Genomic DNA, 15,087 nt, shown 5'->3' with positions numbered 1-15,087 from the left:
GAACTGGAATTGCTTTATAATATATTTATTAAATGTGGATGGCAGTGGAAAAAAATATAAATTTTCACTTGGCAGATGACATATGATCAACAATATCTGATTCATTTTAGAACTAAGATTATATTTTCATCTCTGTTTTTGGTCATGAAAGGCTAAAATGTGATCATTCCCACAGCCTAACGAATCAAGTGGTGGCACTGAAGGAAATTCGCCTACAAGAAGAAGAAGGAGCCCCATTTACGGCCATCAGGGAAGCCTCTCTATTGAAGCAGCTCAAACACGCTAACATTGTCACTCTTCACGACATCATCCACACCCGTGAAACTCTCACCTTCGTCTTTGAATATGTCGTAAGTATAGTTTAGACTATCTTTATAATTATTTAAGTTTCTCCCTTTGTCTTTGAGTATTTGATGAGTACAATATTATGCAAAATCACAAATGAAACTTGTGTATGCCTTATGTCTATCTATCTATCTATCTATATCCCGACACCCTAATCCTGCAAAGGGTGGCTGCAGACAAAATGCCTCCAAGTCACTCTGTCACCCACCATTTGACTACCCTCCCCCCAACTCACTCCCCCCTCCCTCATATACCTCTCAACTCCATCCCTCCACCTCATCCTCGGTCTACCCCTCCCTCTCCCTCCCTCCACCTCACCTACATACACCCTCTTAGTCCATCTTTCATTCTCCATTCTCTCCACATGTCCAAACCACCTCAGAGTATTTCTCCTAATCTTCTCAACCACAGCCACATCCACCCCACAACGTTCCTTCACTTCTTCATTTATCAACCTCTCCCTCCGTGTCACTCCGCATGCTCCTCTCAAGTAACCCATTTCCACTGCTCCCACTCTTGACTTGTTCCCCTCTTGCAGGGTCCACGCCTCGCTTCCATACGTCAGGGTAGGGATCACAATACTATCATACAGTGACTTCTTAACTTCCATACTCACCTCCCTATTTCTCATCACTGCTTTCAGGGAACCAACAACCTTCCTTCCCTGCCATACCGTTTCACGCACTTCATCCCCCAAAGTTCCATCCATACTCATCAAACTACCCAAGTACTTGAATGCACTCACATTCTCCATATCCTCACCATCCAACCTCACTGTACATTCTGTGACTTCATTCCTCTCAAACACCATAACTTTACTCTTGTTTACATTAACTTTCAGATTCCTCTTCCTACACACTGTCCCAGATTCATTCACCAAACCTTGCAACTCCCATTCATCTTCACTCAACAATACTGTATCATCAGCAAACAGCAACACCGGAATCTTCCAGATCTCACCTTCATTCATTTGAGCCACCCCCACATCCACTGCCCTACCTTGCACCTCCTTTACAACCCCATCCATGTATATATTAAACAGCCATGGAGACATCACACAACCCTGTTTCAGTCACACATTGAGATCAAAGAACTCACTCAGCTCACCATCCACTTGCACCGTAGCCCTAGCTCCTTCATACATACTCTTCACAGCACTCAGCAATTTCCCCTCCACTCCATATATTCTTAATACCTTCCACATACCTTGCATATCTATTCTGTCATAAGCTTTCTCCAAGTCCATGAAGGCAGCATACACTTTCTTTCTCTTCTGTAGATACTTCTCCACTAAACATCTTAGAACAAATATCTGATCTACACACCCTTTTCCCTTCCTAAATCCTCCTTGTTCTTCTCCAACTAGCTCCTCTGTCATATGCCTAACCCTATCAATGAGTATTCTACCATATATATTTCCAATCACACTAAGAAGGCAAATACCTGTATGGTTACCACATACTTCTCTCTCTCCTTTATACCTCTATGGTTACCACATACTTCTCTCTCTCCTTTTCCTTTGTATAAAGGAACAATTATACCTGATTTCCATTCCTCTGAAACCCATTGCTCTTCCCATGCCAATGTACTGTACATAAATATCTATTAACCCCTAAAACGCGGCTGTGTACGGGCGATCCCCCCGCTGTGGCGGGGTTGTAGCGGGGTCTCAGTACCTGTGGAAAAATATTTGCCAAAAATCATAGATTAACCCTAGAGCATTAAAATTTTTATGGCATATAGTACTTACATTCAGCTTTCCCCTGAGCCACATGTTGAGCCTTCGTTGACTACCAAAGAACTTGTGAAGACTTGCAAAGTTGGGTAACAAAGTCTTCACTCTCACACCTCCAGAAACCCGGTTTTCTTTCTACCACAGCCTCAATCTGTCACAGTACACTTTATACAACAACGTACAGGTTGTTTGGAATCCGTATTTGTAAATAAGAACTGAAAATAAGGCTAAAATGGACGGAGCGCACGGCCGACATGCAGCGCGGTGGCGATCTTCCCGTCAATATTGTCACATTTGCCTTTTCTTGGCAAAAAACAAGTATACTACTTTTTTTTTCATCATAGGACTTCGCAGACGTTTGCCTGTCACTATTACGGCCATAAAAATCAATGTCACTGCCAGTATTGTGGATTGGGACTGAGGAAGACCACCGCGGCGCGAGTTTATTCAGCCTTACGGCAGGCACTTTATTCTCGCTCCTGTCGGCCACTCGCACTTCATTTCTATCGCTCACTTTCACTGTATCTGTTCTTTTTTTTGCCTTATTCATCAGTGTCACTGTCCAGTGTTATAAAAATAATATTTTCTACACAACAAACTGTCACTGTCAGAACATAGAATAGGAAAATATGCTTTCATCTTCTTACACTGGAGTGACTGTCACTCGCAATACTTATATTATTACTATGTACAATTATTTACACCAAAAAACACTGTCACTGTCAGTGCTTTTACAAGTACATACACTAATTTACACTCATCAGGCTGTCACTGTCAGCACGTAAAAGAAAACTATACAATATTATCACTGTCACTCTCAGTATTATTTCAAAGATTCTTACCCTTATTTTCAAAATCTACTTAGGCTGTGGTAGTCAAAGAAACACGGGTAAGCACGGAGGGGAACTTTGCACTCTTTGCACTGCAAGGAGGTGCGCCTAAAGGTTCTTTCCTGCCTGGTAGTGTGGCTGCACACATGACACCTCCTCAGTGCTTTCCCCCTCTTTGCAGTGGCTCCAGGCGGTGTCGCTGAAGGTAGTCCTGACACTGTAGGCGGTCTGGAGGTGTGTGAGGGTGGCGTTTTGGACCTGTAGAAAGAACCTGGCCGTAACGCTGAAGCAGCTGGTAGACACAAGTCTTGGAAAATCGTCTGAGAGAGTAGTTGGCTGGCTTCCTGTTCTTGATTTTATACAGGATGAAGGCGTTCAACATGCACATATCAATCAAGTGCAAGAACACCTTCCTGTACCAACGACGATTTTTCCTCAGGCAGTCAATCTCTCCAATCATCATATCAGACTTGTCCACCAGCCGCATATTGACGTTATAGTCAATGACAGCATCAGGCTTCATCACAGGCTCGCCAGTCCTTCTGTCGACCTTCCCTGTTGCCAGCATTTCACCCTTGTGTACTGTGGTGAGCATGTTCACGACTCTCTTATCATGCCACCTGATCGCAAGCATCTTGTCAGATTTCTTCAGGTGCACGTCTCCCCGCTTTGACTTTTCAGCCTCGGGGAAGGCAGGGTAATGTGCCCTTTTACTTCTGACAGTGCCACAGGAGCCGACACCATGTTCAGAAAGGTACTTGGCGAGTTTAGGAGCGGTATAGTAATTGTCCGTATACAGGACATGATTCTCGCCAAAGTACTTTTTCAAAAGCACTTTCACCACAGAACCAGAGAATCCAAGGGGGTCAGTCTTATCCAAATCGACATTGCTGGCGGTGTAAATGACGAAGTCAAGGATGAACCCCGTCTTGCAGTCGCACAGCACGAAAAACTTGATTCCAAAGCGGTGGCGTTTGCTTGGAATGTACTGGACGAACCGAAGACGGCCCCTGAACAATACCAAAGACTCGTCAATCACGACTTTCTTGAACGGGCGCAAGAACCTCGTAAACTTATCCTTGATCATGTTCAGGATTCCCCTCACTTTCCATAATGGGTCAATTTGGGAAGGCTCATCATTGTTTGCGAAGTGAAGATAAGTCATCAGCTGCCCAAAACGATCGCGGCTCATGTATTTATTGAATATGGGTGTTGGGCACAGCTCGTCGGAAGTCCAGTATTCTTCTAACTTGTGTTTCCAGTTGTGTGGCATTAGCAACATCAATCCAATAAATACAAAAAGCTCGCGGATCATAAGAGGCACCCATGCTGCCATCCGCGACGTGGATGGCGTGGCCGCCTCACCTTCTCCTTCGCGAACTGGCGCACATTGCCCCTCGTACCTGTTTGTCTCGGTACAGATGTGCTCCATAACCTCGTCGTCAAGGAAGGCCAACAGGTAGTCAAGGCATTCACCATCGTCGTCCACAGGGAAGTCAGCCTGAAGTCCACACTCACTGTCGTCAAAGGGCAGATCCTCAGGCACAAAATCTGATCCCTCTGACCACACGAAGGCATCTAGCGTTCCCTGCCTAGGCTGGGAGGTGCTTGGGGCGGTGGGGGGTGAGGCAGGTCGTGTGGGAGTGGGTGAGGCAGGCTGGGCAACAGTAGGTGAGGCAGAGGCTATCCCAGGCCGTGTTGGTGTTGTGGTGGTGGTGGTGGTGGTGGGAGGGACATTATCACTTGGGTCAAGGTCACCCGCGGTGGCGTGACTCCTGAGTTGTCTAGTGCGAGTTAGCCTTATACTAGGGGACTTAACTCTACCAACACGAACACTAGGCCTACGATAACCTCTCAAACGTAAAGATGCTCTTTTACTTCCCTTTCTCGGTGGTGAAGGAGACTCCGACGACTCAGGAGACAGGACAGCAGAGGAGGAGGACGAGAGAACAGGGCTGGGAGTACGTGGCGGGCTTGCGGTGGCGTGACGTGGCGTAGGGGACAATGGCGGTGAGCTGGGGTCTCCGCTCCTCTTCCTTTTTTCCCCCTTCCCATACTCGAGGCCCCTTCTCACCGGAGCCTTCCCTGTTGAGGTGCTGGGCACTGACACAGTCTCCTCCGGCACAGAAACAATCACTTCTGGCCCGGAATCAGCACTAGATTGTGTCTCTGACTCAGCCAGGCTCGACCACACACCGACGTCACTGCCATAGTCCATTGAGGCTTTCAAAAGTTCTGAGGCTATTGCAGAGTCACTTAGCCCCTTAGTAGTCCCTGGTAAGGTTTTGAAGGGGGTTGAGGTCACAAAACCCTTTTTCGGAGGGCTAGAAGGCACAGACTCGGAAGAGCTCGAGTTAGACATGGTGTCACCGTGGCAGATTTGCGTGGACTGACGCTATTCTGGGGCAAACCGCGCGAAAAAATGACAGTGTGACAACTGGGGAAACAAGCGTTTCCCAATAGCAAAAACTGCTTGCGAGATGACGGCGCAGATTGACATGTATCAGCCGTCCGCGCGTTGCCATATCGCACGACGAGGGAGGGCCGCGCATCGGTGCGTCGGTGGGTAAAAAAAAATGAGACTTGGCAACAACCGAGGTCAGTAGTACAAAGGTCAAGTGTGCTAAACGTAGCTCACGGGTGGCGGGACTGATAGACAATACCAGCTGGAGCATGCTTGCCCGCGGTTATTCAAAATTAACTCAAATCGCAAACGCGATGACCCGCCGTTCTGCCCTTTGGGCTGACCGTCGCAAATGCGACGATCTGCGTTTTAGGGGTTAAGTATTTGTAAAAAACAAAGAATTTGTTTATATCTGTTTAAATGTTTATTGCTTAGTCTAATGTTATGTTGAAGTTCATTACAGTATGCAGTAAGTATTTACAAAATTGGATCTGTGGAGGCTCTATATGTTTGTATGTGTATTGCCCAGTCTGTGTAAAAGAACCTGTTAGTATTTTTGTTTCTAAACAGCATTGATCCCACCTCCCATAACACTCCTCCCACATCCTTCACACAGTATAGAGAAATTGCACTGATGTCACTGCTATCCCCCTCCCCCCCTCTTTTTTTTTTTTTTTTTTTTTTTTTTTTATATACAGACAACAGTTCAATTCCAAGGATGTCACTGCAGGAGCATACAGAGGGTTATCAGACCATGGCAGTCATGTGTCATTATGCTGTACCAGTGTTGCACTGTTGGTCACATCAATATTCACAAATTCAGTGACAGTCCCCCCCCCCCCCCCAAAAAAAAAAAAAAAAAAAAAAAAAAAAAAAAAAAAAAAGAGGGGGGTCATGCAGTTACACAATAAATGTTGGGGATGGAACAGGATTCTGAGGCTACAGTGTTCTGTTCCAGTCACTCTGAACTACTTACTACACATTCATTCATATGGGGTTATGGATAATTGCACCAGTTTCACTTTGAATACAGTGAGCAATGCAAAGTGAAATCTAGATCAAGTGGATATTCAGCCATCTCTCATTATAGCTGCTATCCAGCTCTTGTGCATCTTTGTCAGCAGGAACTTGATAAACTGATATATTGTCCATCCTTTGGCTAATCTGCAGCCGGCAGCATAAAAGTGGTAAAGTGGTAAGGCAGGATGAAAAATGAATGATCATTGTGATCAGATAAATGCCTGTACAGCGTTCTCTGTAGTGCCACATTGGGAAGTGATCAGTATTGTCTATATAAAAAAAAGAAAAAAAAAAGTGGTCATGTGCAAATCCTCTGTAGGATGATTTGGGCATAAACCACACGTGGATGAAATGAACAGTTTTGGCTGGAGAGCACATTGGGCAGGGAGGAACCTTCTTTACAATCCCTGTCTTATTGTAGTATAGCCAAGGCCTCCATTAATTGGGGGAGGGGGGGGGGCAAGGTAGGGCCAAGCCCTATTCTGTGGGGGTCCCACAGCTGCACTGTGTGTACAGGTACTTCTATCTCTCGCCAGACGGCATAATCCCGTAAGGGGTGGCCATTAGTCTTTGAGTTATTTTACAGGGAGGGGCACTAACCCTCTGCCAACCCACTTGCTGACACGTAAACACGTATGGGTTGGTTATATGGTTACCACCCAGCGTTGTAAATGATTTCCTGACTTACAGGAAACCAGTAGGCATGTCACTCAATGTAAAGCTACCTGAAATGGAAAGAGGAGTAATAAAATGTGACAGGAATGATGGGAGAAATAGGAAGAGAAGAGGGCAGACACAGAAAATAAGTGATAATGGTGAAGGCAGAAGTAAGCAGCACAACATCAAGTGAGTGGATGATGGTGAGAAATAGGAAGAGAGGGGACAGACAAAAGAGTGAGAAAGGTGAAGGAAGAAGTAGGCAGCACTGCATCAAGTGAGTGGATGATGGTCACCACCACCTACCACCTAAGGTACTTCTCAACGTACATAATTAATTGGTTCTTTCACCTCTCTTGTAAGACAAATTTTTACTTAGTTCATCAGACCAAACACACATGGCACATCACTCTTTCTCTCTCCACTCTCTTAATGGTGTCTACTTTTGTTTTTGTCATTATACGGTAGTGTATAGTTTTTTATGCTGCTCTCACCATCACCACTAATCCTCAGTTTTTGAGACATGCTGAGGGTCAAAGTAATGAGAAACACAACCATGTACATCCTGCTACAACAACAACAACATGTGTACTGGCAGAACACTCTGAGAAATGGGAAGCATACAGATGCCACCTGGTGCCTGACTAAAGAAGTAGGACTTGGCGTGCATTTTATAGGTAAAATATGTATTTTTAACCACTCACTCGATGTAGTGTTGCTCTCAGGTGTCTGCCCTGTCCTCTTCTCCCTCATTTCTTTCCTTCCTGTTCTGTCTTTCTTTACGTCATGCATTCCTCCTCCTTCTGCCTACAGGTGACTTTACACTCCCTCTTTTGTCTTTCTTTCCCTCATTCTTTCCTGTTCCTTCTGCCTATGGGTGACTACACTGAGTGACAAGCCAAATGGTTTCCTGTTCACCAGGAAACCATTTACTACACTGGGTGGTAACCATGTAACCAAATTATGGCACCTGGTGGTTTAGTGGGTAATTGCAGCACATCAGTCGGATTTGGCCGGTGAAAGTTTATATCCAAGGGTTGGTTGGGGTTATTGCTTACATAATACCACTCAGGGATGAGTGAGGCTGGTCACTCTCATCTTAAATGTCAGGACCAACTTGCCTAGCCCTAGGCTCTTACGCTTCTCATGGGGCAACGTAGGATTGGATGATGGATGGATGGATATTTTTATCTTTGAAATTAGTGTTTACGGTTCCAAATTTACATAACTTGAGTTTATGTAGGTAGAGGAGTGCCTGTACACTGTATATTAGCTGAAACTTTCAAATGGCTAGGCCAGTGGGAGTGCCAGAGGTCTGATTGAAAAGTATCCAGCTTCCTCCCCCTCCCCTCATAAACCAGTGGGAATAAGGGGATGCGACTCAGTGGAACTTGATCTTGATATTATTATTTTTTTTTTTTTTTTTTTTTTTTTTTTTTTTTTTTTTAATGTGAGGAAGAAGGAACCAGAGGCAATGAGCCTGCAAAACTGTTCCTTCCAAGAGAAAAACAAAATACGAGAGAGAGCCAAATTCAAGATACGATCATTTTGAGATTCCTGGACACACTGCGTTTGAAAGACTGGAGATCATAGGAAGCAGGAAATACAGACAGAGGGAGACAGTTCGAGAGTTGACCTGTTACATAAATGAAGGACTGGGAGCAACGGTTAACTCTTACATTAGAGAGTTGGACAGAAAAAGGATGAGAGTTTGCTGCCAGACGGGTACTACGCGCCCGTCGTAGAGGTGGAGGAATGCATGCAGACAGTTCAGAGGAGCAGTGACCATTGAAGTAACGATAGAAAAGAGATAAAGATGCAACAGTGCGGCAAAGAGACAGAGGTTGAAGGGAGTCAGTAAGAGGAGGAGAGTTAATGAGGCGAAAAGCCTTTGACTCCACCCTATTGAGAAGAGCTGTATGTGGGGAGCTTCCCCACACGTGAGAGTTGTACTCCACGCAGGGATGGATTAAACTCTTGTTTAGAGTCAACAATTGTGCAGGGGTAAAGAAGGAACGGAGTCAGCTTAGCACATCTAATCTCTTGGAAGCAGATTTTACAAGAGATGTAATATGATCTTTCCAAGATAAGTCCCGAGTGAATGAAACCCCAAGCATGTTCAAGGATGATGCAGGATTAAGCTGAATATTATTAAACATTAGTGGGTATACCTGTTGAAGATTTTGTTGGATTGATAGGTGCAAAAACTGAGTCTTTGATGCATTAAAAACAACCAGATTATTTTTACCCCAGTCAGAGGTATGAGCCAAGTCAGACATTAGGTGTGCCCTAGCCTCATCCCTTGTTTGTTGAAGTAACTGCTGAGATGGACGTTGCGGGAATCAAATGGAAAGGTGAAGGGTGGAGTCATCAGTGTATGAGTGGATAGGGTTAGATGTACAGCTTAGAAGGTCATTGATGAATAAAAGGAAGAGGGTTGGTGGTAGGACAGAGCCCTGAGGAACACCACTGTTAATAGATCTAGGAAAAGAACGATGGCTGTCTACAACAGCAGCTATAGAACGACCAGAAAGGAAGCTAGAAATGAAGGCACAGATAGAATGATAGAAACCATAAGATGGCAGTTTGGAAGTTAAAGATTTATGCCAGACTCGATCGAAAGCCTTTGAGATGTCAAGTGCAATGGCAAAGATTTCACCAAAGTCCCAAAAGGAGGATGACCAGGAGTCTGAAAGGTAGGTGAGAAGATCACCTGTGGAGCGTCCCTGACGGAACCCATACTGACGATCAGAAAGAAGGTTGTGATAGGAAAGATGCTTTAAAATTATTCTATTAAGAATAGACTCTAAAACTTTTGAGATACAGGATGTTAAAGCAATTGGACGATGATTAGAGGGTTGAATATGGTCACCCTTCTTTTGGACTGGCTGAATGAGAGCAAACTTCCGGCAAGACGGAAAGGTACAAGTTGATAGACAAAGGCAAAAGAGTTTGCCTAGGCAGGGTGTAAGCACAGAAGCACAGTTCTTCAGAACAACAGGAAGGACTCCATCAGGCCCATATGTCTTATAAGTATTGAGGCCTGTGATGGCAGAAAATACATCAGCTGAAGAAATTTTAATGTCAGCCATGAGGAAGTCAGAGGGAGGAAGTGATGGAGGAACAGCACTGGAATCGACTAAGGTGGAATTGGAGGAGAAAGTCTGAGCGAAGAGATCTGCTTTATCAGTAGGAGAAATAGCTGCAGAGCCATCAGAGTGGAAAAGAGGAGGGAAGGATGATGAGGTAAAGTTGTTAGAAAGGTTTTTGGCAAGGTGCCAGAAGGAGCGGGAAGAATTCGAATTGGAGAGTTGAGAGCAAGTACGAATTAAATTATTTTTAGCTGAGCGAAGAACAGACCTTGGACGATGCCAGGTAGAAACGTATAAAAGATATGATTCAGGAGTGGGATGGGTCCGGTACCTTTTATAGGCCCTCTCCTTGTTGCGGACAGCATTAGAACAAGTGTGATTAAACCAAGGCTTTCATGCATTAGTCAAAGGATATGAGAAAGGAATGTATGCTTCCATGCCCGAGAGAATAACCTCCGTAATGTGCAAGGCACATCCAGATGGCTCCCGGCCATGGAAGCAATAATCATTCCAGGGAAATTAAAAGAAGTACTGCCTGAGGGCCTCCCAATCCGCAGTTCCAAAGTTCCACAGACGACGTTTCTTTGGAGGGTTCACAGGCTGTACCGGAGCGATAGGACAGGTTAAGGTAATAAGGTTGTGATCAGAGGAGCCCAACGGAGAGAAAAGATTAACAGTGTAAGCAGAGGAATTAGTTGTATGGAAGAGGTCAAGTATGTTGGAACTCTCTCCAAGGCAGTTAGGGATACAGGAAGGGTGCTGTACAAGTTGCTTTAGGTCATTAAGGATAGAAAAGGTGTAGGCTTGTTCACCTGGTGGATCAGTGAAAGGAGAGGAGAGCCAAAGGTGGTGGTGAACATTGAAATCTCCTAGAATGGAGATTTCAGAGAAAGGAGAAATGGATAGAATGTGTTCCATCGTAGAAGTAAGATAGTCAAAGAATTTTTGATAGGCAGTAGAATTAGGAGATAAGTAAACAGCACAGATATATTTAGTCAGAGAATGACAGGAAAGCCGAAGCCAGAGTGTAGAGAATTCAGAAGAATCGAGTTCAGGAACACGAGAGCAAGATAAGTTGTTGCATATATATACACAACAGCCACCTTTGGCTTTGAAATGAGTATAGAGAAAGTAGGAGGATACAGAAAAGGGTCTGCTGTCAGTTGCCTCAGACAGCTGAGTCTCAGTTAGAAGAAGAAGGTGAGGTTTAGAGGAGAGGTGGTGCTCAACAGAATGAAAGTTAGAGGAAAGGCCACGAATGTTTCAGAAATGAAGTAGAAGAGAGTCAGACAGTGGTTCCAGGCATCTTGAGTTGTCACTGGGAGATGGGCAGAAGGTGGGGGCATTTATGGTTCCCCTCCCCTGGGGACTCTGAGGCTATGTTATTCGATGCCTTTTTTTTTTTTTTTTTTTTTTTTTTTTTTTTTGTGGAAAGGAAGTGTGGTGTGTACTGTGCATGTAGTTTGGTGTTGATAGTTAGAGAAACTTGTATTGGAGAGCATGCTGGCCTACTCTCTGTGGTACTAAGACACTAAAAAAAATTCAGCTCGAATATGTTCAGTTGAGCTGCCCACCCCAGTCACAACCAAGCAATATACGTTTGAGGACATGTTCTTGCTTGTCGCATGTATGTTATGTTCCATGATGACCGAGTGAATCAGGCGAAATTATTGCACTAAATTTTGTCAGAAACTTAGTGACACATTATCTGAAACCATCAGGAAGGTTCGGTAGGCTTTTGGCAATGAAGCTCTGGCCAAAGAAGGCATGGGAGGTTCAGAGCAAGGTGAAGCTCATGCTGACAGTTTTTTTTTTTATTACCAGGGTATTGTTCATTATGAGTACATCTCAGAAGGCCAAACATTGGATAAAGAGTACTACCTTGAAGTTTTCTGTCACCTACGGAGTGTAATGCATTGCAAGAAACGAGAGTTGTGGGAGGTAGAGGACTGGCAGCTCTAACACAACAAAGCTCCAGCCGACTTATCCCATCTCATCCAGGACATTTTGGCCAAACACAGGATTGCACAGGTCCGTCAGGCCCCCTACTCTTTTGACATGGTCCCTGCTACTTTTGGCTATTTCCAAAACTGGAGATGGTGCTAAAGGGCACGGGATTTGAGGACACAAATGAGATAAAGGGGAATGCAACAAAAATCTTGTTGGTGATCCCAAAACCGACTTCACAGAATTTTTCCAGCAACGAAAGGACCACTGGACTAAGTGTGTTGAGTCTCAAAAAGATACCTTGAAGGGGATTAAAGTCTGAACTCAGTAGGCATGTTTTTGTTTAGTTTTTTCCACCAACTAAAGGTTGGATACTTTTCAGTCAGACCTCGTATAATTCTTTGTGCATTGGTGCAAGCTAGTTTTCAAGCCAGTCATGTGTAATTGAAACAGCTGGCAAGTGGGAGGAAAACATGAATCACTGAAACGTGGTCACTTTCAACACACAGTTATAACAGTTGAAGTTTAAATATAGGAACTTAATTTGGCCCTGTTGGCACTGGTGCTATGATGTGCATTGGGCTGTGTAAACAGATTCCCCATTCATTCACCCATTCTGTTGTAGCTGCGAGACAGCTGATGACTTGCATCAAACAACTGAAATTAGAGGGGGAAGCCCAAGAGCCATTCACAGGAGCAGGTGTGCAGTGGCCTGATAGGGCTTTGATGCACTTGTTTCATTTTTAAAACCATTGTGATTATAGTTTGTCCACCATGACCTGTTTGAGATTTTTATCCTTTTGCATTCGGTATCACATTGCTCAGCAGTAGAATATTAATGTACAGTACTTTAACTTGACATCCACTCCATACCACTTCTTGACTACAGTAGAGTTATATTCTTGTTTTAATTTTTACCTCGCCCAAGCTTTGAAGACTGAGAGGTACCAGTCCAATATAACTGGACACTTCATCATTAAAATAATTATTTACACCTGCATTCACAAAGCGAGAGCAGGTGCTTTGGTGCACGTACATTGTGTGTGTGTGTATTTACCTATTTGTATTTACCTATTTGTAGTATACAGGAATTGAGCAATGCTCGTGTTGTCCTGTCTCCATATCCACATTTATCAAGTCTACCTTTACACACATGAATGTTTTTCTCATGCGCCACCTCTTTGTCTAAGTCGTTCCAAATACTTAAGAATATACCTAATTGTGATATACACGGAATGTACTATGCTCGTGGGTTTCCGTCGCTGTTTCTCAATAAGTCGAATTTAACTTTAAACTCGTTTATGTTTTTAGACTGGACGATCTCTTTGTCCAGGCTATTCCATAAGTCTATACTTCTGTAAGGAAAGCTATATTTCTTGATATCCTTCAAGCAGCTTGACTTTTTCAATTTCATTCCATGTCCTCTTGTTGCTCTCTTATCCCATACAAACAGATCTTCTTTGTCAATTTTATCTACTCCCACCATGGTCCTGAACACCGCAATCATGTCTCCCCTCTTTCTCCTTTCCTCTAACGAAGGCAAATCCAGTTTTTCCAGCCTCTCTCTGTATGACAGGTCTGTCAGACTGGGGACCATCTTGGTTGCTGTTCTTTGTATTCTCTCAATCTTGTTTATATCTTTCTTTTTGTGTGGGCACCACACTACCGCTGCATATTCTAACCTGGGGCGGATCATGGCCACTATCAATTTTTTCATCATTTCCTCATCCATATAATGAAATGCTACTCTTATGTTAGTCAAGAGCTTATAAGTCTCTCCAACTATCTTGTTAATGTGCTTTTCTGGTGACAAACTATCTTGGACCAGCACTCCCAAATCTTTCTCTTCTCTCCTTTTTGTGATTAATTCATTACCCAAAAAATAATTCAGTGATGGTCTCCTGGAACTTTTACCCATTTCCAATATTTTACATTTCTTTACATTAAATTTCATTTCCCACGTCCGGCTCCAATTGTGTATCCTATCCAAATCCTCCTGCAGTATTTTACAATCCTCCTCAACCTCTATCTTCCTCAAGATCTTTACATCATCAGCAAACAGACTCGCATAACTGTTCACTCCATCTACCATATCATTTACATAAATCAGGAACATTACTGGCGCCAACACTGAGCCTTGAGGGACTCCACTTGTTACTTCCCTCCATCCAGACATCTTTTCCTTTATTACTGTCCTCATTTGTCTGTCTCTCAAAAAGTCTCTCATCCATTCCAGAAGTTTCCCCTTTAGTCCTCCTATATATTCTAGTTTCCACATTAGTCTCTTATGAGGTACCTTGTCAAAGGCCTTCTCTAAGTCTAAGTACACACAATCCACCCAACCATCTCTCTCCTGTACCACATCAATCGCTCTTGAGTAAAAGCTCAACAAGTTTGAAACACATGACCTTCCACTTCTGAATCCAAACTGACATTCAGCCAAAATATTCATCTCTTCCAGATATTTTATCCATCTGTCTTTCAGGATTCTCTCACACAATTTTGCGACCATGCTGGTTAGAGACACTGGTCTATAATTCAGGGTTCTTCCCTGTTTCCTCCCTTGTAAATTGGTACCACATTTGCCCTCTTCCATTCTTTTGGCACTTTCCCCTCTTCCAGTGAGCATACAATTAAGCTGTGAATTTTATCCGCCAGTTGTTCTCTGCATTCCTTCAGTACCCAATTAGAAATTCCATCAGGTCCTGGGGCTTTCCTTACATCTTGAGTTTCCAGTAATTTATACACTTCCTGCACCTCCACTTTTATATCTTTCATCACCGGAACATTTCTAATCACTCCCTCCCCTTCCACAAGCTCCTTTTCTTTAGTGAAAACTGACTGGAAACGTTTGTTCATTATTTCTGCTTGCATTGCCGCATCATTAAAGACCTCTCCATCTACTTTCAGCTTGGTGATTCCTTCCTTTTGTTTCAGTTTGCCATTAACAAATCTATAAAACAGTTTGGGTTCATCCTTGCATTTGTCAATTATACCTTTTTCAAAATTCCTTTCTTCTTCCCTACGTATTCTTGTGTATTCATTTCTTGTTCTTTT

General features: G+C 43.7%; 1 protein-coding gene across 1 annotated transcript in view; it reads left to right on the top strand.

Moving 5' to 3' along the window:
* Positions 1–15,087, top strand: part of Eip63E (cyclin dependent kinase Eip63E) — a gene marked incomplete at its 5' end in the record, with an annotated part of 709,236 nt that overhangs the window by 521,945 nt on the left and 172,204 nt on the right. The window contains one exon of the mRNA XM_080266993.1: positions 176–350. Coding sequence (XP_080123119.1) covers positions 176–350 — 175 coding nt within the window. The remainder of the gene's footprint in view (positions 1–175; positions 351–15,087) is intronic.

This window comes from Coenobita brevimanus, chromosome 23 (assembly GCF_032717465.1).
Source record: "Coenobita brevimanus isolate Jiangsu-jjx chromosome 23, ASM3271746v2, whole genome shotgun sequence".
In the NCBI taxonomy this organism is placed as follows: domain Eukaryota; kingdom Metazoa; phylum Arthropoda; class Malacostraca; order Decapoda; family Coenobitidae; genus Coenobita; species Coenobita brevimanus.
This window is presented reverse-complemented; position numbering and strand designations above follow the sequence as displayed.